Here is a 23,929-nt window from a genome sequence, read left to right as displayed (position 1 = left end):
ACATCATGTGCTGGAGGGTGTCTGACTCATGCCCTTCTCTACATGTACAAACCAATCAGTCAGCTCCCCCATCTTTACAACGGAATATTTTCATCCCCTTCGATAAGACGCCTAAGGATGGTTTTTCATTTTTACTCTCACTGCTTCTCACTCACTCACTCACTCACCACTCTCTCACTTTCATCTACTAATTGTCTCTCCCTCTTCAATACTCTCTTCCATTATTCTTTCATCTCTTCTCAGTTTCCTTATCAACGTTTCCTCACACTTGCTTTCTCACATTCTCTTTCTCTTCCTCACGTTATCTCTTATTTGCTCATTTTCCTTTCTTCCTCTTAGTAACTCTCATTTATTTTTATGATATATCTCTTTCCATGCTCTATTGATCTTGTAGTATTACATACTGGTGTATGGGCACTTCTAATTTCCTATTTATTTAGCAGCAATATTCAAATATAGATAAATGATTCAGGAAATAAGAAAATAGTCATTCGTTCTCTAGACTAGAGAACTAGTAAACTCGTCACAAGAAACTGTGATTTTTTTTGCTTTATACTAGGCATTTGAATTTAACTTTATCTCTTTGTAAAATCATTCAATAATGTTGAACACGTTAATTCAATTCTATGTAAAGCTGTAAAAATGCAACACTGAAACTTGGCATCTTGGATAGACTATGATAATTGCCAAATTCTTTAGATTTGCAATTTATATCAGAATTCGTCGTTTTCACTTTCTTCCACCTCAAGGTTAATCCTAAAAAAAACTTTAGGGTTCAATATTATGAGAAATAATCGTTATAGCCAAGCATTCTTCTTAGTGAATGCAAGTTATTGTATCCGACAGAGTTGACGGTATAATATTAGTCAATCATCCTTCTCATTAATCACACAAATTCTAAATTCTTAATCCTGAATTCCAATAATTTACATGTTATTGTAAGAACATTTATCATAAGCTTCCTGTTAACACATAGTTCTTTAACAGTTTCGTTTGTGAAATTGTCAGCGATATTACATGTTGTATTGGACAACAACATTTTCAGTTTTCAAAACCTACTCTCCTGTCTACACACTCCGGCTGTCAGTGCAATTCGAAAGTGTAATTACCAGTACTTTACCTACTCCAGAGCTCAAACTCGAAAGCTTTTAAAAACTTTTGGAAACGTTTTGTTAAACATACTCGACTGAATGAAATTGGGAGAGTTGTTATAGCTGATGACTGATGGATGTGCAAATTACTATTAATCATTGTTATTCATCATTCCACTAGTACTTCCATCTCTTAGATCTACAAGAGGATTTGATGAAATCGAAATCCATACTGCACGCTATAAGCAAACTATCAGAGCGAAGAAGGTATTCTAACAACGCCTAAAGACGTCTAGTATCTATAGTTCCAATTTTATGGACTATTCTAATGAATCAAAATTAGGGGGTGGAACAATTTTGGGCTGTGCCTGTTGATCCTCCACCAAATTATTTCAAATAATAATTTTGTATTATTAAATCGATGAAAGAATAAATAGTAATAAAGAATTTGTATCGATTGCTGGCAATCAGGCGTAAAGACGACCAAGAATTTGAGGCTTCTGTTGAGGATGAGAAAGAATTTTCCCGACCTAGTCTCACATAGAAGTGGGAACCACACAATGGCCTCTCTCTCCTCGTGAGAGTAAAAAGGCTAAGCACGTATCTCGAGCAGTCTTGAATGTCTAGTTGCTGTATACCGTATTGTTCCAGTCACATCCCCTATTATTTTCTAGTCTGTAGTGGGTAGCGTACGAGCAAACTCTTATTTAAGTTTTTATAAGCTAGCATCGTTCAAATTGCGAGAAGACATGCTCCGAAAATTCCAGAAACGTTTATTTTTCCAATGTTCGTAATGATTTTTTGTTTGTGGGGATTCCCTCATGGCCTACGGGACCTTCTGATGAGTTTGACTGACTAGAGAAGAGTGTCTAGACTTCAAACAATTCTGTTCCATTTTTGACGAGAACCAACGCCAAATTTTTTCACTTCAAATAGCACAAAAACTGGTGAATCGAACGTTCAACTCACACACTTTACACCGCAAATGAATCTAAAATAAGCTCAACAAATTTTTTTGAAGCGTCGGAAAATCATAATCCTTTTTGACCTAATAACGTATTATATTTCCCCCATGAAAGTTGAAATCCCTCAAGTTTAGAAATAGTTTTCCCACTAAAATATGCAAATTATGATCATACCGTATTGTTGAGATGAGCTGTCATGTCACATGACCCGCTAGCATATAATAATATGCTGCCGTATCACAATGATATGCGGATTTGTTTGATATTGCAGGCTTTAGAGTGAACAATCTTGTAGCTGTCCGAGTCCGAAATCGAGACATCCAACTCCTACGCTATCGTTGACACAACCCTCCCTCAACGATTTTCTCCCTTATCCGGGTTCGGATCCAACCAACGGGAGCGAACAGAGAGCAAACCTTGTCGATGCATTTGCTAGCCTGCTGAAAACGCAGGGAAAAAAGTCCCACTCCCTTACAAAACTGGGCTTGTTATTGGGAGAGGGTGGAACTTTTGATCCAGCATCTGTACACGTTCTCTCGCCCTTTTTGAAGAGCAGAATGTTTGTAGAAAAAAGCTTCCCCTCTTCACCAAGTGTACCTACAGAAGTCGAGGTGGACAGGAAAGCTTTCTATTCATCCCTTCTGACAACTACTTCACTGGTGACGATGGTGTATTACCATTGTTGATTCTATTTCAAAGGGTGGCATCACTTGTGGTTGAAAGTCATAAAAAATTCATAGCTGAAACTATCGAGGTAATATAATTAGTTTGATTCAAAGACTTTTGTACAAGAAAGCTGGCTCACTGGTATAGCACAAAAACATATTCGAGTACAACAGACAAGGAGAATATTGTTTGACATGGACTAAAGTCGTTTTCAGAGCTGCATAGAAATATAGAACAATTCAGCTATTCATATTCTCTTTGATGGTAGCCTATACAGTGAAAAGCCGCACACGAAGTGTTTCTATTTCTGGAAAACTCACAAGTGTTTAAATTTTGGCTTCCAAGTCGTCCAATATTCAATTGAATATAGTCTCATTGATAGTGTTAACTCTATAAATTTCATTGATAATAATATAAATATAATCCCGCTTATTTATTGACGCTCAACGCTTTTTAAAGGAACTTCAAATAATAAATAATATTATGTAGATATTTGTTTAGAGATTTAGGCCCGATGCACAAAATCCGGTCCAATTTCAACCGTGATTAATTTCACGAGAACCAATCCGAGAAGGCCTTTTTGATAAGACGGTTTCTCTGATTGGTTCTTTTTGAATTAATCACACTTAAAATTCAACCGGATTTTGTGCAACCGGCACTTGGAATTTTTGTGTTGATCAGATATTATTCCCAATGTAAAGATGACATATTAGAATGTACATTGCAAATAAGTTGCTGTTCTATATCCTTCAGCTTAATATTTCTTTTTTAAGTATAATTTGTCGGTTCAATTGGGGATCGTATTCGAATGAAAAGAAACTACTTATATTAATTTGATTTTAAATCCTGGTCCGCCATCTTTATTCTGCCATTTTCAATTTGACTTAATTGTTTTACCATGATTTCGATACAGAATTTCAAGATGGAATGAATTGTTTCAAAGATATTCACATTTAAATATACAGTATCAATGAATCATAAACAAATGTTATAAATGAGTAGCCTACAAGAAATCTAAACTATCAAATTTTAAGTTTGCCAGTAGGCACTCACGGTAACATCTACTCACATCTTTAATTAGCACTTTGAACACTAAAGCTTGATCTGTCAGATTTTTATTTTTCTCATTCATTACATTTTTGTATGATTCATTGGTATATTTAAATGTGACTATCAGTGAAAAACATTTGAGATATTGATGTGCAGTTTTCGGAATTCATTTTCCCTTGGAATTATTTATCGAAAGCATGTATCACATGACCACCTTCCAGTTAAAAAATGATGTTGAATTGAAAATGGCGGTATTCAAGATGGCGGACGAAAATTTTGAAGCCACAGAAAAGTAGTTTAATTCGAATGGGATCCCTAATCGAACCCACTGTGATATTATTCTTGTAAAATAAATATTGAACTATTTCCATAACTTTCACCAACTCTGTATATGGGTATTCTTACTGTTAATTATATATATAATATATTCTCAGCAGACTGCGTTCAGCTCGATCAGATAAGGACCTGCTAGAGACAATGAAAGAAAAAATAATGTGTTTCCTTTTGGTGCTATCATCATTAATTGACTAATGACGGGACATTATTAATGGCGAGTGCATGAATTTTGTATTGCGTCATCTTCACTTCTTACTACCCAAACTCAAGTGAATGATATGCTTACAGTATGTGGAAATAATTCACAAGAAAGCAACAAAATAGTTTGTTCATCAATTCCACTCATCCATCGAATACAGTTCCAACACCTTATAACCAGGCTACAATACATCGTGTGTAAGCGCCAAGTAGAATTGATTTTTTTCAAGGTTAATAGATAATTTAGAAGTAAATAGAGCTAGTACATATATGGTCAGAGGTAACGTGCTGCATGTGTCACTCTAAACTCAAATAAATTCTGTGAAACTACTTAACCAGTCATAAATCCACCCTATCCTCGGACATATGAAAGAAGTGGGAATGGGAAGAGGTGGAAAGGGGGTGAGTGGAGAGGGAAAACAGTAGTGTAACTTTGCGTGAGGTCTTGCTTATTTAGTTGGATGCATCCATCTTCCATCTCACTCTGTTTAATGTTTGTGACCTTATGACCTTCCAGTGACCTCACTTATCCGATCAGATTTTATAACCTCAACATTCTGCAATTAGAATTGGTTCTATAAAGGGAGTCAGTGATTTACGATAAAAATAACTTTCCCCCAATAAACATTATCTTCCATTAGTTGAATAGTCCAAAACCAAGAGAACTTTATGGAGTTATTTTCCCAGTCTGATAAGGGGCTCTCACAGTGATTGAATATTTTATTGCAGGTGTGAGAGAGCTTGAGAAATCACTTTGATTTGATTTGAAACAAAGCTGCTAATTAATTTATTGATTCTTGAAATCTTCGTTACCAATCGTGAACGATTTATTATGAGATGGTTTCAACTTACTCCGGTTTTCAGTAGTTATTACTCCATATATATTAAGAATAAAGTAGCAAATATTATACAATCCAGTTCATTCTTTTGCTTAAGAGCAGAGACAAGCGTTTTTTCTCCTTGTATGAGGAACAAAATTTGACTATTTGATTAATTATATCCCATATCATTCCCTCATGATATTTTAATAACTTTGATACCTCATACGATACAGATACCAATTTGATGAATAATATTATAAACCTCCCACTACATGAATATTGAAAACAGTTTTGGAATTATATGATTGAGCTTACATATTTATTCAGCCTGAAAAATATAAATAAAATCTCTTGTTTAATTTGAAACAGGAAGATAATTTGAAATTACTGCAGTTTGTTGTGTGTCCTTCAAGTCAAATTTTCAATCATGGCCTTATAAAACGATGAGCTCTGTATTTGTGACACCTAAATTGTCTACAATCGGTATCTATCACATTTTGTGGCACTTGGAATCAATGGCATCTTGCACTTGGTAGTAGCACTTGGTATTTGCTTCTCTTGATTCTTGATACTATTATATCATTATGTATCAATTTAGAGACTCAATCTCACCCTTATAATAATGGTGGAGTTGTTAGGCCCACGATTTAGATCTTAATCATAAGTAACTGATATTCTTGTAACTCAACTTTGTTTTCTTTCAAGAACGGATTCAAAAATCAGAAGAAGAGTTAAAATTGAAAGTCAATCAAAATCAATTTGAGAAAATCAAACAAATAAGTGATTGTCGATGAATTTCAATGAATTACTCTATAATTGAATAGACTTAGAACGTTGTCAAAAAATCCACTTTAATTAAATAAAAATTAAAAATTAATATTTTACAGGAGCATGCTTTCGTGTGTGCTCACACATCATCAGCTGTAAGTTACAGTAAAGTTAACACTACAAACTTAATTACTCTATAATTTCTGTAGAGAAAAATAACTTACATTCTACAATTCAAGTTTGAAGTATGTAATCTCACTTCACATACGACATTCTTAACGTGACAAATTCACAAATACGACTATTGTCGTACTTATGTAATGCGTCTGCAACTATGCATTGTATTATTGATGTGTGGTGTCTGTGGTTATACAGAGAAAAGGCCACTCGGATCATATGGCAGTGGCTGTCTCTATTTCTAGGTCTCTATTTGAATATCTGACTGCACGCCATCCTCACAGCGGTCAGGCGAATTTCTTCCCAATCGATAAAGAGGAGGGTACCTACTAAGAGAAAGAAAGAAAGATTGTTACATTTGAATGATTTGTGCGGTGTAAGAGAATGATATAGAGTGAGATTGAAAGAAAGTTGAAGAAAGAATTTGATTGGATTTTACAGAATTGCATTGAATGACTGCTTTTAAATAACGTCTGCGAAGGCGAAGCTAGGGCGCAACCGGCCCTCTCATTACCCTTACATTCCAATATACTGTAATATTAAGTTGCAAATTCAAAATTTAACAGAACATTCTGTTAAAATTTAACAGAATTCTGAAAATTCTGAGTTGAAGAGAATAAACTATGCTCCTAGCAAAATCAAGAAATATTAGAAATCATTTGAAAATCATGAATTAATAGACATAATTTAACTAATAAAAATAAATAGAAGAGATAAGGACGATGATTGAAAGAAAGATTCATTTATAAGATAAATTTTTCAAACATAATGATGAAACAAGGAAAAAGAGTTATTTATTGAGTGGGATAGATAGATAAGATAAGATTTATCCATTTATGTGGATTACAATAAATCATGGGACATGATTGGATTAGGATTAAAAATTGATTGGATTAAAAACTAGATCTCTTTGCGACTATTCATTTTTAGATTACAATGTATCCTATTATATTAAGCGAGCAATTTCTCTATATATATATTTATATGGTTATGTGATTATCTGGTTATCTGGTCATCTGGTTATATGGGTATATATTTATGTTCAACGGATCTCGAAAACGGCTCTACCGATTTTCACGAAATTTGGAACATAGTAGGTTTATGATATAAAAGTTCGATTGCACTAGGTCTCATCCTTGGGAAAACTCGCTGAAGGACATGAAAAGGAGAAATTCATCCTTGGCTGAAACAGCTGTGGAATATAAACATGATCATTTTAGAGAATTGTGTTCTGTTTATCATTAAATAAAAATAACGAGCGAAGCTCGGTGCCCCAATATTGAAAATGGAATGCGATTTGAATCACGATATTACCGTGTAATACTTTGATGTGTCCACATGATCGACGCAGTTTTAAAAGATAACTACACATTTTTGGACAAGGATATCAAAGAATAACCTTCTTATTAGCATAAAGAAAATGAAAGTTAGGAGAGAGAAGATAGCAAGAGAGAACGAGAATGATACGAAGAATGAGAGAAAGAGAGCAAGAGAGGAATTGAATGATATAAAGTGGGTAGAGTGAGGTACAGGAAACAGGAAAAAGGGATAGAGCAAATAAATAGGTGGCGAGGATATTTTTCAAGGAATTGGCGGTGCGGGTTGGCAGGTTGTTTCTCTCTCTGTAGAGACGATTGTTTGTCATCATTATTATTTCGAGGCCTGTCTCTTTCTCTCGCAGCCAGACATTTCTAAGTATTCTCACTGTGAATTACAACCGTTTCAAAAGCCGCACGAAGCCTATCAAATCGCCGCCGTGACGCCGGATCTACTTGTTTTATTGGTCAAGTTGTTTTTTATTCTCGTCGTTATAGCATTGTACTGGGTGAGGTTGCAATTAATGACTGTAGAGTGCAGAGTGTAAGGTGGGATATGAAATGGATTTTATAGGTGTAAGACATGAAGGGTTGAAGCTACCAAAGTAGCAAAGTCTATGAGAAAATTGCGAAAACTTGGAAATAATGCCAGAGGCAGGTAATGTCCTTATCTCAAATTAAAATCAAGGATTAAAAGCATGATTGTAGGATGTTTGGAGATGGAGTAATATATTGGTGTTGATTAGGTACGATTGTACAAACCTAGGTTTTGCTGGCTTTGTCAGATAGAAAACAAGTTATTTTTAATTTAAGAGTTTATGTGTAATTGAAATCTTATTATGCATTTCTTGCTTGTATTTTTTATCATATTATTTATTAACAAACTGGAATGAATTACTTACTATACAATATTCTAGTTTCTATCCAAATTAATCTAATTGAATTATAATTATGGAATATTCAAACCTCATTAATTATTTTTTTAGCAATTTTTCAATATCCACATCTAAGAATATTGCATATAGCCTGTCTAAGATACAAACAAAGACTGCAAATCAATTCTAAGGGTATTTTAAATGTATTTTCAGTATACTGTAATATATCTATGTATCTATGAAGGTCAAAAATTGTAACTTATTTCCTTCTTACAGAACAAAAGTAGGCACCCAAAACTTCACCAGAGAAAATATGAAGAAACCGCCCTATAAAGAAAATCTCGAAAAAGTAATATTGATATTGACGGCTAAGTTATAGTGCTGATAAGCCTCCGCTCGATGAAAGCTGTTTCAATATTGCATAACTTATAAGCGAAGCTATTGAAAGGTTTGAGAGAGAGTAACAGGGAGAGGGAGCGAGAGAGGCGCTACATCTTTCAAAAGGGTTGTCTGTATCTCCATTGAATCTTTTGGCTTATAGCTTTGGCTCTCTATGGTGAAGAGATTGAGAATAAAGGCTCTCAAAAGATTGCAAAGAGGTTAGAGGTTCTAGAGATTATTAAAATTTTGAATTAACTGATTTAATTCAAGATTTTTAACTGATTTTTTTATATTTTCTTCATATTTAATTCAATTATATCATGGCTAATCGATAATCAGTCAGTTAATCAGAACAATCAGAAAAGTAAGTATCCATCCATCATCGAATCTATGCAATCTTGCAAAGAATAATGAAACTCCAGGTTAAGACTGTATAATGCATTTCAAAAAAAAGGTCATAAGAAGGATTTTCTATAATAGAAACTGATTACTGATAGTTTCAGCTCAGTTTGAAAGTTGCATATATCATCGTGTGAAGCTGTGAAGTTGATTTAAATGATGAATCACAAAGTTTTACGGGAGTAAACTATAAAAAGTGCTTATTTTTAATAAAATGAAATGGAAAAAATGTATGGTTAGTTTTACATTCTTATAATGAATGAATAAATGAATTGTATATCAATAACACAGTTAATTACCATTCACAATACATTATACTTAATCCATCAACAGAAGCCTATATAATCCTGGCAATTTGTATCAAAGCTTTGATTCTTCATTCAATGATTTCAAGTGTTTTCAAGAGTCTCCTAGAGTGCTGACAATTCGATGCATCTTTGAAGTGAACTATATTTGACCGACTTCTACAAGCTCAAGAAGCCAGAACTGGAGTAAGAATCGATAGTGCTCGATATTTCAATGTACCAGGAAAAGCCCCAACAAGAAACTATAAATAATTTGCTCTTTTTGAGCGTGAAGGCCTTGACATGTTTCTGGTTGTGATGATGAACTCATCATTCATTCTCATTGATCGTAAACTTCAGTTCCGTAAATACAGGCAGTATTCCTTGGAGGGGGGGCGTAGGTACGAGAGCTTTCAAAGGATTACTTCACAAACAATTAGCATGAAAAGCATTGTCCAGCTAAAGAATTATCAAAACACATGTTTATTTCATTATTATTGAAAGAATCTAATGAATGTGATTCCAGAATTTGAGCTCGGGTAATGTCCATTTGTTTACTTTGATATTATATTTTCGAATCGTTTTCCAAATGAATGGATGACAAGATAACCATTATCCAATATCAATATCTCAATACTTTTCCTATAGAATTACTAGTAGAGTAAGACAGAACCCATTATTTTTCAAGAGACAACTGATTTCAGCCAATTATGACATTGTCAAGTGTCCACACTCGTTCCAGTGTTACTTCAGTGATCAACACCACTCAGTACGTATCGCCGCTTTCAAGGTAATCTAAAGTACGTGTTTTATGTCGATTAACTTGCTCTTTCAAATGTTGCCACAAATAAAAATCACTTTAGATTACTTGAAAGCGGTGATACTTACTGAGGTGGCGTAGAACACTGAGAGTATACTGAAATGAGTGTCGAAGAGCTTCCTGCATAGAATTGCCTCAGGTAAGAAGGATGTCATCTTCCTAATTATCTCTACGGAAAGTAAATGGTATATACTCACAACTATTTTACTCAAGTTGAATAAAGAGTATCTTGAAAAATTAGTCTTGTTTTTCTGTTTTTAAAAAATGTAAATGTTTCTCGTGGTCACGCTGTATATCAACTACCCCTGTAAAAATAAATTATCAATCACAATAGATATACTGTAATTCAGTGTATAGTCCATAGTTACAGCTTACAGTTTTACTGTATAGAATAGTGTGGTTTTCACTCAATTTTCGATTATTATAGGTCATGTTAAAACTAATGGATGGAAAAATTGAGTTGTCTTTGAATTACTGCAAAGTTGAGTGATAATAAATGAATATTTGAATTTCCTGTTGACAAGACATCGATTTTCATTTTTATAGATAATACATAACACTTTCTTATTAAAAATGATATTATGATAGGCCTATTACTCAACTTCTTAAATGAAATAGCCATATTATAATAGTTATAATGGGATTATTTTACTGCACCAACAATAATACTGAATAAAATATTAGTAGTTCAATAGAAATAAATACTGGTACAATTATTAATTATCAATTATATACTAAAAATAAATAGACAATCCTTTTTAATGTTTCTAATGACTAATAATTGATGAAAGCTAGTAATGTACTATGTGCAGTATTGAAACTTGGAATATTTAAATTGATCCACTTCATCTGAAATCAAAATATTAAGGAGGAATTGAAGGAGAGCCTTTATTCATAGCAAATTGAGTAATAAAACTAGAGTCATATAATAGAAATTACTTTTTTGGCAAAGTAGCTGCAAATTGATGGTATTTTGCCAGAAATGAAAACTCGTGATGAATGTGTACTATTATTTTCATACACAGTACATATTTCAGCTTGCAAATGGAGGAGCTCTAAACGATACTTATTCATTATGTTTTGGAATAGTTTATAGTTGCAACAGTTCTATCTCAGTGAGCTTCTCAACATAACAATATTAACAGTAGGCTGGAACTTATATTATGAAGATGTTGAGTATAGAAATAGTTATTGAAATGTATGAATTCAGGGTTACATTCTTTTATTTATAAAATAGAATCATAGTACCCTTTTAAATTAATAAAATAATTTGTATTCTTAATCATTTGTATTATTTTTTTAATTTCAAAGGGTACTATAATATTCTATTTTATGAAGGAATAGTTATATTAACAAAATTTTTCTTATCGGGAAAATTACTTGTCATAAAAATTAATAACTCTTTTCTTTCAATCTCGATTTACAGATGCAAATCGCTGAGATATTGCATTTCTTCAAATGCTAATGATTTGATTATTATTATTCACAGCATTTAACTTGGATTTTCGTTTAATGTTTATTATTATCTCAATTCATTTATTGTTTTTTTGTTTCAGTTCTATTGCTTGTCATGCGCTTATTTTTCCCACTCGTATCTTGTCACTTACGGTATTATTTTTTAAGAACAAAAACCTTTTGAACAGTTGACAGGAACGAGAATCTTGAATACTATTTAATATCATTAGATATTACCTGTGATTATTTATTATAGACATAGTCATTTTCCTTGCAACAATGTTACTTTCTTCTTAGAAACCCATCAATACCTATATATAAAAACTTCAACTTGAAATATATGCATGCTAATGCAATAAGTATGTTACCTTATTGTTTTTATTTGCTTATAATGATTTTTGAAAAATAAATTTCAATTCCAAAATTTCAATACTGTGTAAAAGATACAAAGAGTTGATAAAGATGCATTACTATTTTTATAACAAATTATTGTTTATATTCTTATAAATATTAATTACTATATATAGTATTATTTTGGAGTCAAATTTGTCTATTTTTTTAATCTTCTGGTTGCAGAAGTTTATGTATTTAAAATTCTTTATTATTAATTGCTCTGTTAAAATTCAAGATTGCAATAAAATTTTCTTCCTAATCAATAGTTATGAGCTTTCATTAGTGTGAGCTGTAAGCGATGATGCGATGGAATATCATTATCAGTAGGAGAGGTAGCATCTTTCATATAATTTTTTTATTAATTACGATGCTGAACTTGACTGGATTTTGAATTATCAAGTTGAAATGTGAACTATGTGAATTCATACTAGTGATCATCTTTGGAGAATCACTTAATAATCCATAACATATCATGTATAATGATGTTGGATTATAAATCATGATGAATTATATAGGCTAGCCTACAATTCAATTAATGAAAAGTCATAAATACCTTAACAGAATATGTACAAATAATAAAGATTTCAAAAGCTTTTCTGCAACAAATTTGTTTATTTTTGTAACAGTTCCTATTAGTTGTGAGGTGGATAACCTCCAACATTTGATAAAGGATGCTCTTATATTAAGATAATATTCACCGTAGCTTGAAATATATTAGCATATGTGAAAGCCGTTGAAACTGCTGGAAAAATTTGATTAATATATTCCACAATAAAATATCATCATAAAAAATAAACAAAACTATCCATCAACCAGTTTAAACCACTCCATAAGCATACTTTTGACTCAACTAGAATAATTACTATTATACGATTGATATGACTATTGAAAATATCGAGTATACTTCATTTTTAATATTTGGATGGCCATCCTAACTACTTTTATTGAATACACTTTTGACTTAAAAAGGCCTATAATGCCTTAACTTACTATGCCTTAAATGCCTGTAATAGTAGCTTCGGTCCTTAATACCATTCCCCTCCACTCAGTTTATAACATGTGTACCCATTTTTATTGAAAAATAAAAATTTATCCCCCACTTCACAGCATCAACAGCCTATTCCGTTTAGCTGCCTTCTCCAACAGTCCTATCTTCTCCTAACACCCGGACAATCCAGGGGGCAGAGACCATTTGCCCATTTCACCACTACACCGCCCCCTACAGAAAACAAGTCCTTTTAATGTGTAATCAACAGCCGAGTGCCGCCATGACACTCACGGCAATTTCAAATGGCAACTCACAGCTACTTTCTACAACAGAAGTTAAATTTATAAGCTAATCATAAATAACTACAAACTTAAAAAAAAACAGAAGCTAATCTGTAACTTACATTCTTCCAACATAATAAATCATTACATTTTATCTATAACTTTCATAAATCTGTTTTTTTGTTTATCCACCTTTTTTCACCAAATACACATACATTAAAATAATTGATTACGATATTATACTTTAAAGTGACCAAAACACTCATTATCAACCATAAACGTGAAAATATTTATCATTTCTCTCAAAATACCTATCAAAAAAATTATATTTACCAGTAAGACAAAGTTTGATGATGATCAGTTCTAAAAATCATCTTAGATTTCACTGACGTCAACACCATAAACTATGACGAATAACTGACAAGCTTTTCTATTTTTCTCTGTTCCATAGTAGGAGGAAAACCCATCACCGGTTCATCCTATCTGTGTAGCACGTCACAAGCTCTAACAATAGAACGTCTTCTAGATGAGCTTATTCTACAACATTCTAAAATCTCAATATAGAAAATTACTTAGCATTTTTGCCATGATGATATTCAAATCCAATTAAAATCAATGGTGACTTTTAATTTTTTTCTAAATAATTTAAATGTATTAATAACCCTATTTTTAATAGTTTATGACGAGATTGAATAATGCCAAATACATTCAAAAATTAGTTTGATTACTTGGTTCGTATCCTTTATGAATAAAGGGAAATGTTCCAAGCTGCAAGCAATGTGTAAACGTTGCATTTGCATTTGGATGAGGTCCAACAGAAATCCATTGCTTGGATTTGCGGCTGTCGATCACTGCTCCAGTCTGATGTGAGGGATGTTGAGGTTATTGCGGTGGGCTTAATTGTGGTCATGGTTCTGTGGTAACATTGCCACAAACCATTGCCATGGATTGCTAATTATTTTGCCATACCCAGACTCACAACTAACAAGTTTCAATTTAGGTCAATGGTGACATTGGAGCAATTGAGTGTTAATGTCACAACCATCAGTGAAATTGGCGGGTTTTGGTGTGGACTTCACCCACCTAATTTACAGAATTATACATTGTAAGGCAATGAAATATATGCTCAGATTGCAAATTGAGACTTGTGGTATAAATGTACAATAACGGGTGCATTAAGAGTTTGAGACCCATTATTATTTCCCTTCTGTTACTTTTACTAACAATTTTTTTGTAGATTTAGGATCTATTTTGAACGCAAATCTTACAAGAGGTTTTTTCACTCCATCCGATTTCAACTTCTAATTAACGTATATTTGTCCAATTGGATAATGATGAATTTTGATCGACGATATAGTAACCTTATTTATCGATAAGAGCTGATAATATTAATGTCGTAATACGTATAGGCCTAATACACTTAAAACAAATTATTGAAATTGAAGTTGGATTTCTTTTGATTTCAATAACTCCTTATTTGATAATTGGCACTCAACAAAAGTATAGTTTCATTAAGCTGTGAATTTGAAGAAATTTACCGTGCAAGTCTTTTCTGAGTCTGTTCTATGACTACATTTCTAGCATCAGTCCTGCTCAATAAACTATCTTCTAATATTCTAACCTTATAATATAATTTATTTTGAAGGAAAATAAATTATTCAGGCCTACTCGGTCTGATCCAGACCATCACGACTCTATGTAGCAGCCACCTTGTGACTAACTGCAAAGATTATGTTGAGAGTTTCGTAACCTGTCTTTTCACTTCAGACTATCCAAATGTTTTTTTTTCCTTTTTAAAACTGCTGAACTATGAATAAGTATGGTACGGATCAGTATCATCTCAAGTGCAAGACCATTAGCTGCCTCAGTAATTGATTCTTACCATTTTATTCCAAGTGCGCACCTCTCTGAATCGGAAAGTAGCGAGGTACTGTACTGTGGTCCCGCAGTGTACGGAAGGCGTTGTTAGAATATAGATCCATTGTTTGACGCCACCCTCTCTGCGAAATTGTTCTCTTGAACTCTCCCCTCGATTGCTCGCCATTTCACTCCATATCTGCTTTGTCACTCTTGCAACAATATGTTCTTTTTGTGACCAATATGCTGTAACTAAAATAATTTCATAACCTGCACCTATCACTGCTATCATTCACCAGAAAGAGTCTTCTGTGTTGACAGTTGACAGCTCAATTTGAAATAGCTAACTAACCTGAATGGCTATAGAGTTGATAAATTCAGTTCTACCCTGGTTTCTCATTTAGCGGCAATATAGGCTAGAATGTTTTGAAATGGTCCATTGTATCCTTGCCCATGATTCTCTACGCTTTTGGCAACATACAATAGCAACAATATTACGTGGAGAGTTGCTGCCTTCAAGGGGGGTGGGGGTGGGGGGCTTTCGTTGTTCTAATTATTACATTCCACCTTACCAATGCTTAGCAATGTTTTGTTATAAATTACATATTTGATTGTAATTTATTAGAACAGACATCCCAGACAGCACATGAGCCTGGACTAAGCTTGACTTTTATATATTTCAGAATTGTTATAGCAAACTTGAAGTTTGCAACTAACTACAAATTCAAAACAGCTCTGGTTAGGTGAGCTTGTGCAAATGCACCAAAACTAAACTTGGTTTATTGACATACTATTAGTTCCATCCTTTGCTACTTTGTGAAAATTGTAACATACTAAAAGTTCATTTTCCGAATATTATGATACTGTTCACTGTATAAGAATAATGCTTAGGCTTTTGCATTTTTCACTTGATCTTCAACTATTTATGTGATATTTCGTATCACCGTTACAAGTGTTTATCATAGAGTATTGTCAATATTCAAGTACGGTATTCTCATATGAAATTTTTTAATATTTTATTCAAAATACACACTAATTATTTTTCTTCTATTCTGCTCATTTGAACGCTTATCAGACTACTCATCCTAAATACCTGTACATTATCAATTTTTAATTTCATTTTGAAATACAAGTGCTACTACAAAGAGGTCTATGTTATAATGGCAGTGGAGAAAGATAGGAAAACAGCGTTGCCGATTCTCTGCCTTGCCTTCTATAGAAGGCTATAGATAGCTACTATAGCTGATTCCGGTACATCTGATGTAATATGAACTGCTCATTCTTGTTAATAATGATCAATATTGTATTTTAAAGTAAATATATTTTTCAATGATTTAATAATAAATTTTCATAAATGAGTTTGAATATTTTGTTTCAAAACAAAATATTACATTAGATTTCTATAATGTAAAAAACGACCTGGGAACATTGGAAAGAAAGACAAGGATGGCGCTATCTTATTTTTGTTGAATGATTGGCAAGGATTATAGTAACACAAACACAAATGCTAATTAAATGTTGATTTAAATGCTGACATTATAACGTGAACCTCAATATAGTTACTTCCATAGACAAACTTAAATAAAATACCAATAATGTCTAAAAATCAAATGGAATATTTCATATATGTGAATCTGTGCCATGTTTTACAAACATTTGAAGCGCGCTATATTTAAATTTTACCGGTAACTAGAACTGCCAACATTTAAATGATTCTGTGTTGAGCGGGGAAATTATAGTTTGCAACGTTGGTTGGGTTGGTGGCACTGCAGCCGGCCAAGCAAGTTATTCAGTTTTCGGTTGTTCATTTCAGTTTTCAGTTTAGTCTCGATTCTTCTCAACGTACTTACGTTTTTCGCGTCGTGTCAAATCGCGTGTCGCGTTCGTTCGGTTTCGAAACTTTGTATCTCGGTTTGTGTTGTTTGTGAATTCAATGTGATCATTGTTGGTTTCTACTTTGTTCTGTGTTGTGAAAATCCATTGGAAATGGTGGTTGTGTTTGCAAAGTGTTTGCGGTAGAAGTTTCAAACTGCAACCGCTGTGTCAAGGCTGTTTGTCTGTCACCTGTAGCTTCTATTGTTGGTCAATGCATCTCTGCTCCGAAATTACTGCTACGGGTACTGATTACTCTGCCAAGATTTGAAAGGCGATTCAAAAATGGATTTACCTGTAATTGGTGAGTAATAGAAGATGAGCTTTAAAATTAAGTCGATCTGGTTTCGCCCACATGAATACTTGAAATTGAGTAGAAGAACGTGATTTGAATACAATACCGCACAGGACAATTTCCAAAGATGTTGGCTAGAGAGTGAATAGGTTAGATTCTTGTAGGTCTTTATTTAAAAAACTTGGCTTTTTGACTGTACCATCTTTGTATATTATAGCCACAGAATACAAATATAGCATTATTCTGTATACAAATACAGCATTGTTGTATTCTGTGATTATAACCTATCATGAAGTTAAATGTATGTGCAAGAGTTGTGTGGACCAAAATTCAAATACATGAGTATAATACACGAAACAGAGCTGATTATCATATACCGTAGTGACTCACAATAAATTGTAGATTATTTGAGCAAAAACCAGATTATAGTGGAAGGAAATTCTATAAGAGGTTACCACAACTCCTTAACAGAAATAATGATGATTTAAAGGTCTTAAAAATTATTTATTTGATACTGTATTATTTCATAGTATACAAGAGTTCCCTTTAAACCTTGACTAGGTTTGATTTACTTAGTGTTGATAACAAATCACAAAAACCCAAAAATGTGTCCTCTAAGCAATGTTTCAAGAGCTTTGCACATTTTACGGACGCAATAATCGCCCAACCGAGAGGACTAATCGCTATGTCGTGAACAAATTTGAGGAAACTGGTTAAATGCTTTGAACAACACCTGTACAACCATAGATCAAAGGGTCTGCCAAGAATATTGTGTTTCTGTATATGCGAATGTGCAGGAGGATCAGTGGCAGTCATCAAGTACCTACAAGCAGAGATAAGGGAAGTACTAACTTCTCTCTGCTACAAGATATCTAACTTCAACTTTCGTATATAGCTAATGTTATCTACTTCTTCTGGCCTAAACTGGATGATATCGATGTGGACAATATGCGATTTTAGCAAGCTGGTCCAATGTGCCAGACAGAGCACAAAACAATTGACAATATGGATGTGAGATTACCATACTTGGAAGTCACAGGTGCCAATAAGCCATGGACCATCGATACCTAAAAGTCAACATTACTTGAGCCATCAATGAGATTTAGACCGAATTGTGCGCCATTTAATGGAAAAATGGACTTCTCGGATCCCCCCACTACGCGGCCACCAAAGTTTTGATCACAATCTAAAAAGCATTATCAAATGTTATTGTTTTTTTATTACAATCTAATCGGGATTTTTGTTTAATATGATGATTGATGTATTTATCCAGCATAATATTGACTTAATTCAATGATCAAAACAAATTCATTCAATTTGTTATTCAAAGTTTTCGCAGCAATAGAAGCCCAACCAAACAAAGCTTTGTTCAAATGACTATATTATAATTGGTAGCAAGCGCGACTCAGGATGTGGGTTCGAGACCAATCAAATTTTTTTGCCAAGAATTTTGAACTCTGATGAAAATTATCATCGAAATTTTGAAAAAATAATAAATAATTACATGTTTCCTGGAGGAGGTTGCATTTTACAACACAATATTGTCCCCGGTGCAAAGCACGGGTTACCTGCTAGTCTGCTATAAAAAATATTATGACCGTCACATTGGGTAGATTACCTAATGCATTAATAAAACTACAGCTCAGATACCTAATGACTTGTCAATTACTGTTGTAAAATATTTCAATTTTCACAATATTACATTTCACCAAGTACATATATAATAACCTCTCTAGCTATTTAGCTATTTGAGAGGTATACAGTTAGAAATAATCAAAAATATTCAAAAATAAAAATTTGGCTAATAGACGAAAGACGAACAACACTAAGATGTTTGAATATCACATTCAGACTATTTATTACTGCCTTTCTTTGTTATGATTGGTTATTTATTTATTCATTGATAGATACAATATTATTCTCAACTATGAAAGATTGGGAAAGTAACAACAGGCTTAAAGCCCAAACTGTTCCTTTCCTAAATTTGGATAGAAATTGTCCAAAAATAGGTTAGGAAATAAGTTATGTTTGAGTCGTTTCTGTTTCCTATAGTGCGTTCATTCCATGAGAGAAATGAAATGGGACGAATTAAAATATCGAATGAAATTCTAACAAATAAGATAAATAATAACATTATATGTAATGGGTTTCATAATACATTTTGTACAACAAAACAAACTGAGGGAATAGGCATGCAAACAAGTTATCGTGTGAAACATTATCGTTTCAGAAGCAAATTGCACTACTGTAAAACTGTAATACTTGTCAGAGATAATGTTGAATGTTTGTTTTATCTTTATTAGCTGCGAGGCAAAAGTCATGATAACGGCGAAAGAATGGATAACAGAATACGATGCTATCAAATAAGACTAAAAACTAAAATATACAAAAACTAAGACACAAAAATGAAGATTTTTAAGCCACGTTTACACTAGAGTTGTCAACTGAGATTTCAAAAAAATTCGGCAATTTGTTGTCAATTTCTTAAAAAGCATAGCAACATTTTACTTGTTGAAAAAATTATCACATTTTTAAAGAAGAAAAATATGTGTAAACAACATTCTGGTGACAACTCAGGTATAAACGTAGCTTTTATACTACTAGGCTAATTATTTGTTGATTGGTTTCAAGGAATGTACAAACATTTTGTGATGTTTATAATATATTGAAGCAAAGTAATAATTGCTTATGATATAATGAGTATAGTGCCAATTTTTGAATGATAGGCCAATCCCATTTCAACCGTTGTATTGATGGCTGCTCATATTAGGAATATGTTATAATTTATTGTAAATTCAGAACTCATAAGTACTGAATAATATTAAGTTACTGAGTTCGTCATATCTGTGTACCACAGTAACTTACTTGTAAAATGTTATCTAATAGACGTCTTATTAAAAGAGGCCTAAAGTAAAATTGGAGCATAGCTAAAAATTGAATAGATTGTCTTTTCTATGGTAAAACTGTAACTGTAACTTTCAATAATGAACGTCAAAGCTACATTTTGAAAACAAAATGAGTCAAGTTTTCTGTATGTAGGACTTGAGGCAAAGTAATGAAAATGTACTGTATTTGACAATCCTGAAGAGACTGTTTTGCCTGTATATGAATGAATGCTTATTGAACCGAAAATCAACTTTCATTAGAGTTTGATGAAACTCACAAAGAAGGAAAATCTTGTGACTTTGTCACTGAGGGAGATATTTTCAGGAACGAAACAAAGTTTCAAGGGTGAGTCACGTGACAAAGCAAAGGAATAACAACTACTAGAATAGAAAAGACTCAAGTGTGGGTAATCACACCATTTAACGCCCAAGTAGAGCTCTTTCTTTATCCTTTATTCCCTTTAAGAACTACTCTTCTGGAACTTAGTTACTGTCGAAAAATGAGACATCTCCCACGAAAATAAACAATGAATGCCTTCCGCTCCCCATCTTCATGGTCTCTCTACTTCCTGAGGTTCAAAAAATATCCAGTTATAAATAAACTGCATGGAGAGATCTAGGAGAGGATCTTGTCTCAATGAAGGATGCACTAATAGTGTTCTGCTTCAAACCGCGGGAATGAAAGAAATTGCTGTTAAAGTGAGGCAGTCGAGACTGGACCATTACCACAAAATAGAACACAAATTGGTTACGCCATTATCAACTGGAAGCGGTAAAAATGCTATGGGAAAGAATTATTGCAATGAGGCCATCGGAGATATCACTTCTTTTGTGTCGGTTTTGCAGAAAATGTAATTTCTTGAAGAAACTAATCCACTTGGTGAAAGTTTTGATAAATTTTATTAAAGTGGCATTAGGACTGTACTGAGTATTGACCTAAACATTTGCATAGCCAGTTGTGCATCTACTACTTTGCTTCACATAGCATGGCTTGCTAAATAAAAGAATTAATGCCTATGGTAAATAGAATGCTTTTTCTCAGATACGTCTATAAACATAAACTTATTTAGACATATCCACTCTACATATCGTACTTGAATCAATAGAGTTTGCTTTGGGATTTAACTACTATTCTACAATTCAGTTTAAATTAAACATTATCGGCAACTAGCATTCTACAATTCAGTTTAAATTAACCTTACTTAAAATTGGGATCAAATTGATGAAGTGGAAATATAACTACTCTATAGATCATTCATCTGTTACATTCCTATGATTTGTATATTATTAAATGAATGCATTCAGTTTTTCTGTGAGATTTGCTGAATCGATGTATTGAAAAAGGAAGTAGTAGCTATAGTATAATTATTTTATGTAGACGAGGAATAATTGGTTATTAAATCATCTCAATGATGATGTTTTCGAATTCATTCCATAATAAATTTGCAATTCAAATTTTAGATTGCATTCTGTTCAAATGTAAAAAAATATCAGTTCTTTTTAATGGTATTATCATGATAAATATGATATTTTATGAGTGATAAATACAGTTTTGATGAATTTGTGAGGGTATTCATATTATAACAAAGCTCACTTTGAAAATTATTGGCACCTTTTTTCGCCCTGATATTGTCAACGCGTTTTTTGTTGTTAGTAAAGTTGATCAACACAATAAATTGAGAGAAGAGGGCGATTAAAAAAGAACTAAAATGTTCATTAAAAAAGAACTAAAATGTTCATTAAAAAAGAACTAAAATGATTATCACCGGGGCTGATTCAATTTTTTCGAAAATTCACTGATGAAACGGTTTTTGAAAAACATAACATGCACCTTGTTTTATAACCGATGTTAAATTGATAAAGGCTACTGTTGTCATTGAAAGGTTCGCGCACCCGCACTCACGTGTGAACGCTTCCTGAAAACGTGTATTGTGTTGTACAGAGAGTAGAGACTGATGACCCCTCCGGTTGAATCGCTGTGTCACAACGCACAAAATCCTCTTCAATCGTTGAATAATTTGTGCTAAAATCTACGCCAAATCATTATTTAGCATAAAATCTACGTGATTTATCTATAATGAACGGCAGACTACACAAATCAAAGAGCATACTAAAAGATTATATTTTCTATGTTACACATGGTTCATGCTATTTTCTATTTTTCCTCAGATAATAATAAATCATGAAAATTGTATCCAATGAATTTTATCAACTTTACAACTACATAATGCCAAATGAATTCGTAAACAAATTTTAAGTACAAGTAATAAATTTTCTATTGCGTTCTGCTCCTCTAAAAATTAGAATCCTAGTATTTCCAGTTATCTTCCATATCTCACTGCACTGCTAAGAATTTGTGAACTCCTGTATCCTTCCTCATCCTCCAATCATGATTATTTTTACAAACTATTTTTTTCTTTGGTCCAGGTTTGTGTTCAAATTATAATTCAAGTATTTAGAGTTATCTCTCAAATCTCTTAGCCCTTCGAAGGTTTTGTCAACTCCTGTACCCTTCCACTATCTTCCAATTACGTTTCTACCTAGCAACTTCCGCATTACAATTTGCCTCAATTGCTCCAGTACAACCCCAAAGATGTAATCGGCCGAGTCCTCCAATTTGGAGTTGGGGATACAGGATGAGACAAGAGCTCATCCTCATCTCGCTCTCAGTCCACTCTCTCTCTCTCTCTCTCGTTTTTCAGTCCCGCTCTCCTTCTCCCTCTTTCTATAGCAGTTGTTGATGGGCATTGCTCGTTATAAGTTGGAAGCTGAAGGGTTGATAAGAATCTGGTGTATACAGAGTGATACGTGACGACTGAGGCTTGTTTTCAGATTGGGTAGCTTAGGGGTTGGCAGTCCTGCAGGAAGTGCAGGGTGTAAAATGTGATGGCAGCGGCTCAAGTTCTCCCTTTTTCGGTTCCAACCAATTAATTTTTGTCATCATGTTGCTGCATCCGTTACGGATTTTCCTGGAAAATTGTTAGATCCGTTTTTAATAATTTGAACCTGAGATTAATATTTAGAGAAAACCATTTTTATTAATGATTTACAGTCTCATCTCTCACGTTTTAGTACATAAATTAATGAAAAAATATGAATTTACTGAGGTAGACTATAACATTTTTTAATCCACAGCAGTACCTACTCACATACTCTGTAAATGTGAAAATGATATAATAAATATGATATTTTATTTCATGTGATTATTTACCAAAGATATTCAATAAGGATGAAAACTTAGATATTATTTTCATCATATTCAGTGGTTACTCGTACTTTTGAATCTATTGTAATGATTGTATACTTGTAATATTTAACACACTCCGAATAATGTTAGGATTTGCGGCTCTTCAGAAAGGGAGCTTGGTTAATAGATTCGAAGTCATAGAGAGTTAGTGAATAGAGAAAGAGTGATAGGGAGGTACAGTAGTAAAATTTGTATTTGTGGGAAATTGCTAGCTAGGAGAGACTGTATGACTAGAGTTACCCAGGATGAATAGAAAATCTTATATGGTTTATTAGGATGGCTCCTGTCTGCCATCTGTCATTCTCTTGCAGGAAATTAGACTTGGATTGTAATGAGGGAGACTGAACGCAAATCAAACTCAAATCGAATACTGCTCTAGAATCGATAAATCTTAACACAAATGGGCATTGAGAGTTATCAATAAAAGAGGACAAGAGGAGTAATCCATTCATTCCAATTGATGGAATACTTATGTTGAATTTTGTTTATAAGTAACATGAACCTTTGAG

At 33.1% G+C, this 23,929-nt stretch overlaps 1 protein-coding gene across 1 annotated transcript in view; it reads left to right on the top strand.

Moving 5' to 3' along the window:
- Positions 1–16,932: 16,932 nt before the first annotated feature.
- LOC111057041 (dystrophin, isoforms A/C/F/G/H) overlaps positions 16,933–23,929 on the top strand; it is a 608,133-nt gene continuing 601,136 nt past the window's right edge. The window contains exon 1 of the mRNA XM_039431878.1: positions 16,933–17,297. Within this exon, the coding sequence (XP_039287812.1) occupies positions 17,279–17,297 (19 nt within the window). The 5' untranslated portion in view covers positions 16,933–17,278. The remainder of the gene's footprint in view (positions 17,298–23,929) is intronic.

The sequence above is a fragment of the Nilaparvata lugens genome, chromosome 7 (genome assembly GCF_014356525.2).
Source record: "Nilaparvata lugens isolate BPH chromosome 7, ASM1435652v1, whole genome shotgun sequence".
NCBI classification, from domain to species: Eukaryota; Metazoa; Arthropoda; class Insecta; order Hemiptera; family Delphacidae; genus Nilaparvata; species Nilaparvata lugens.
This window is presented reverse-complemented; position numbering and strand designations above follow the sequence as displayed.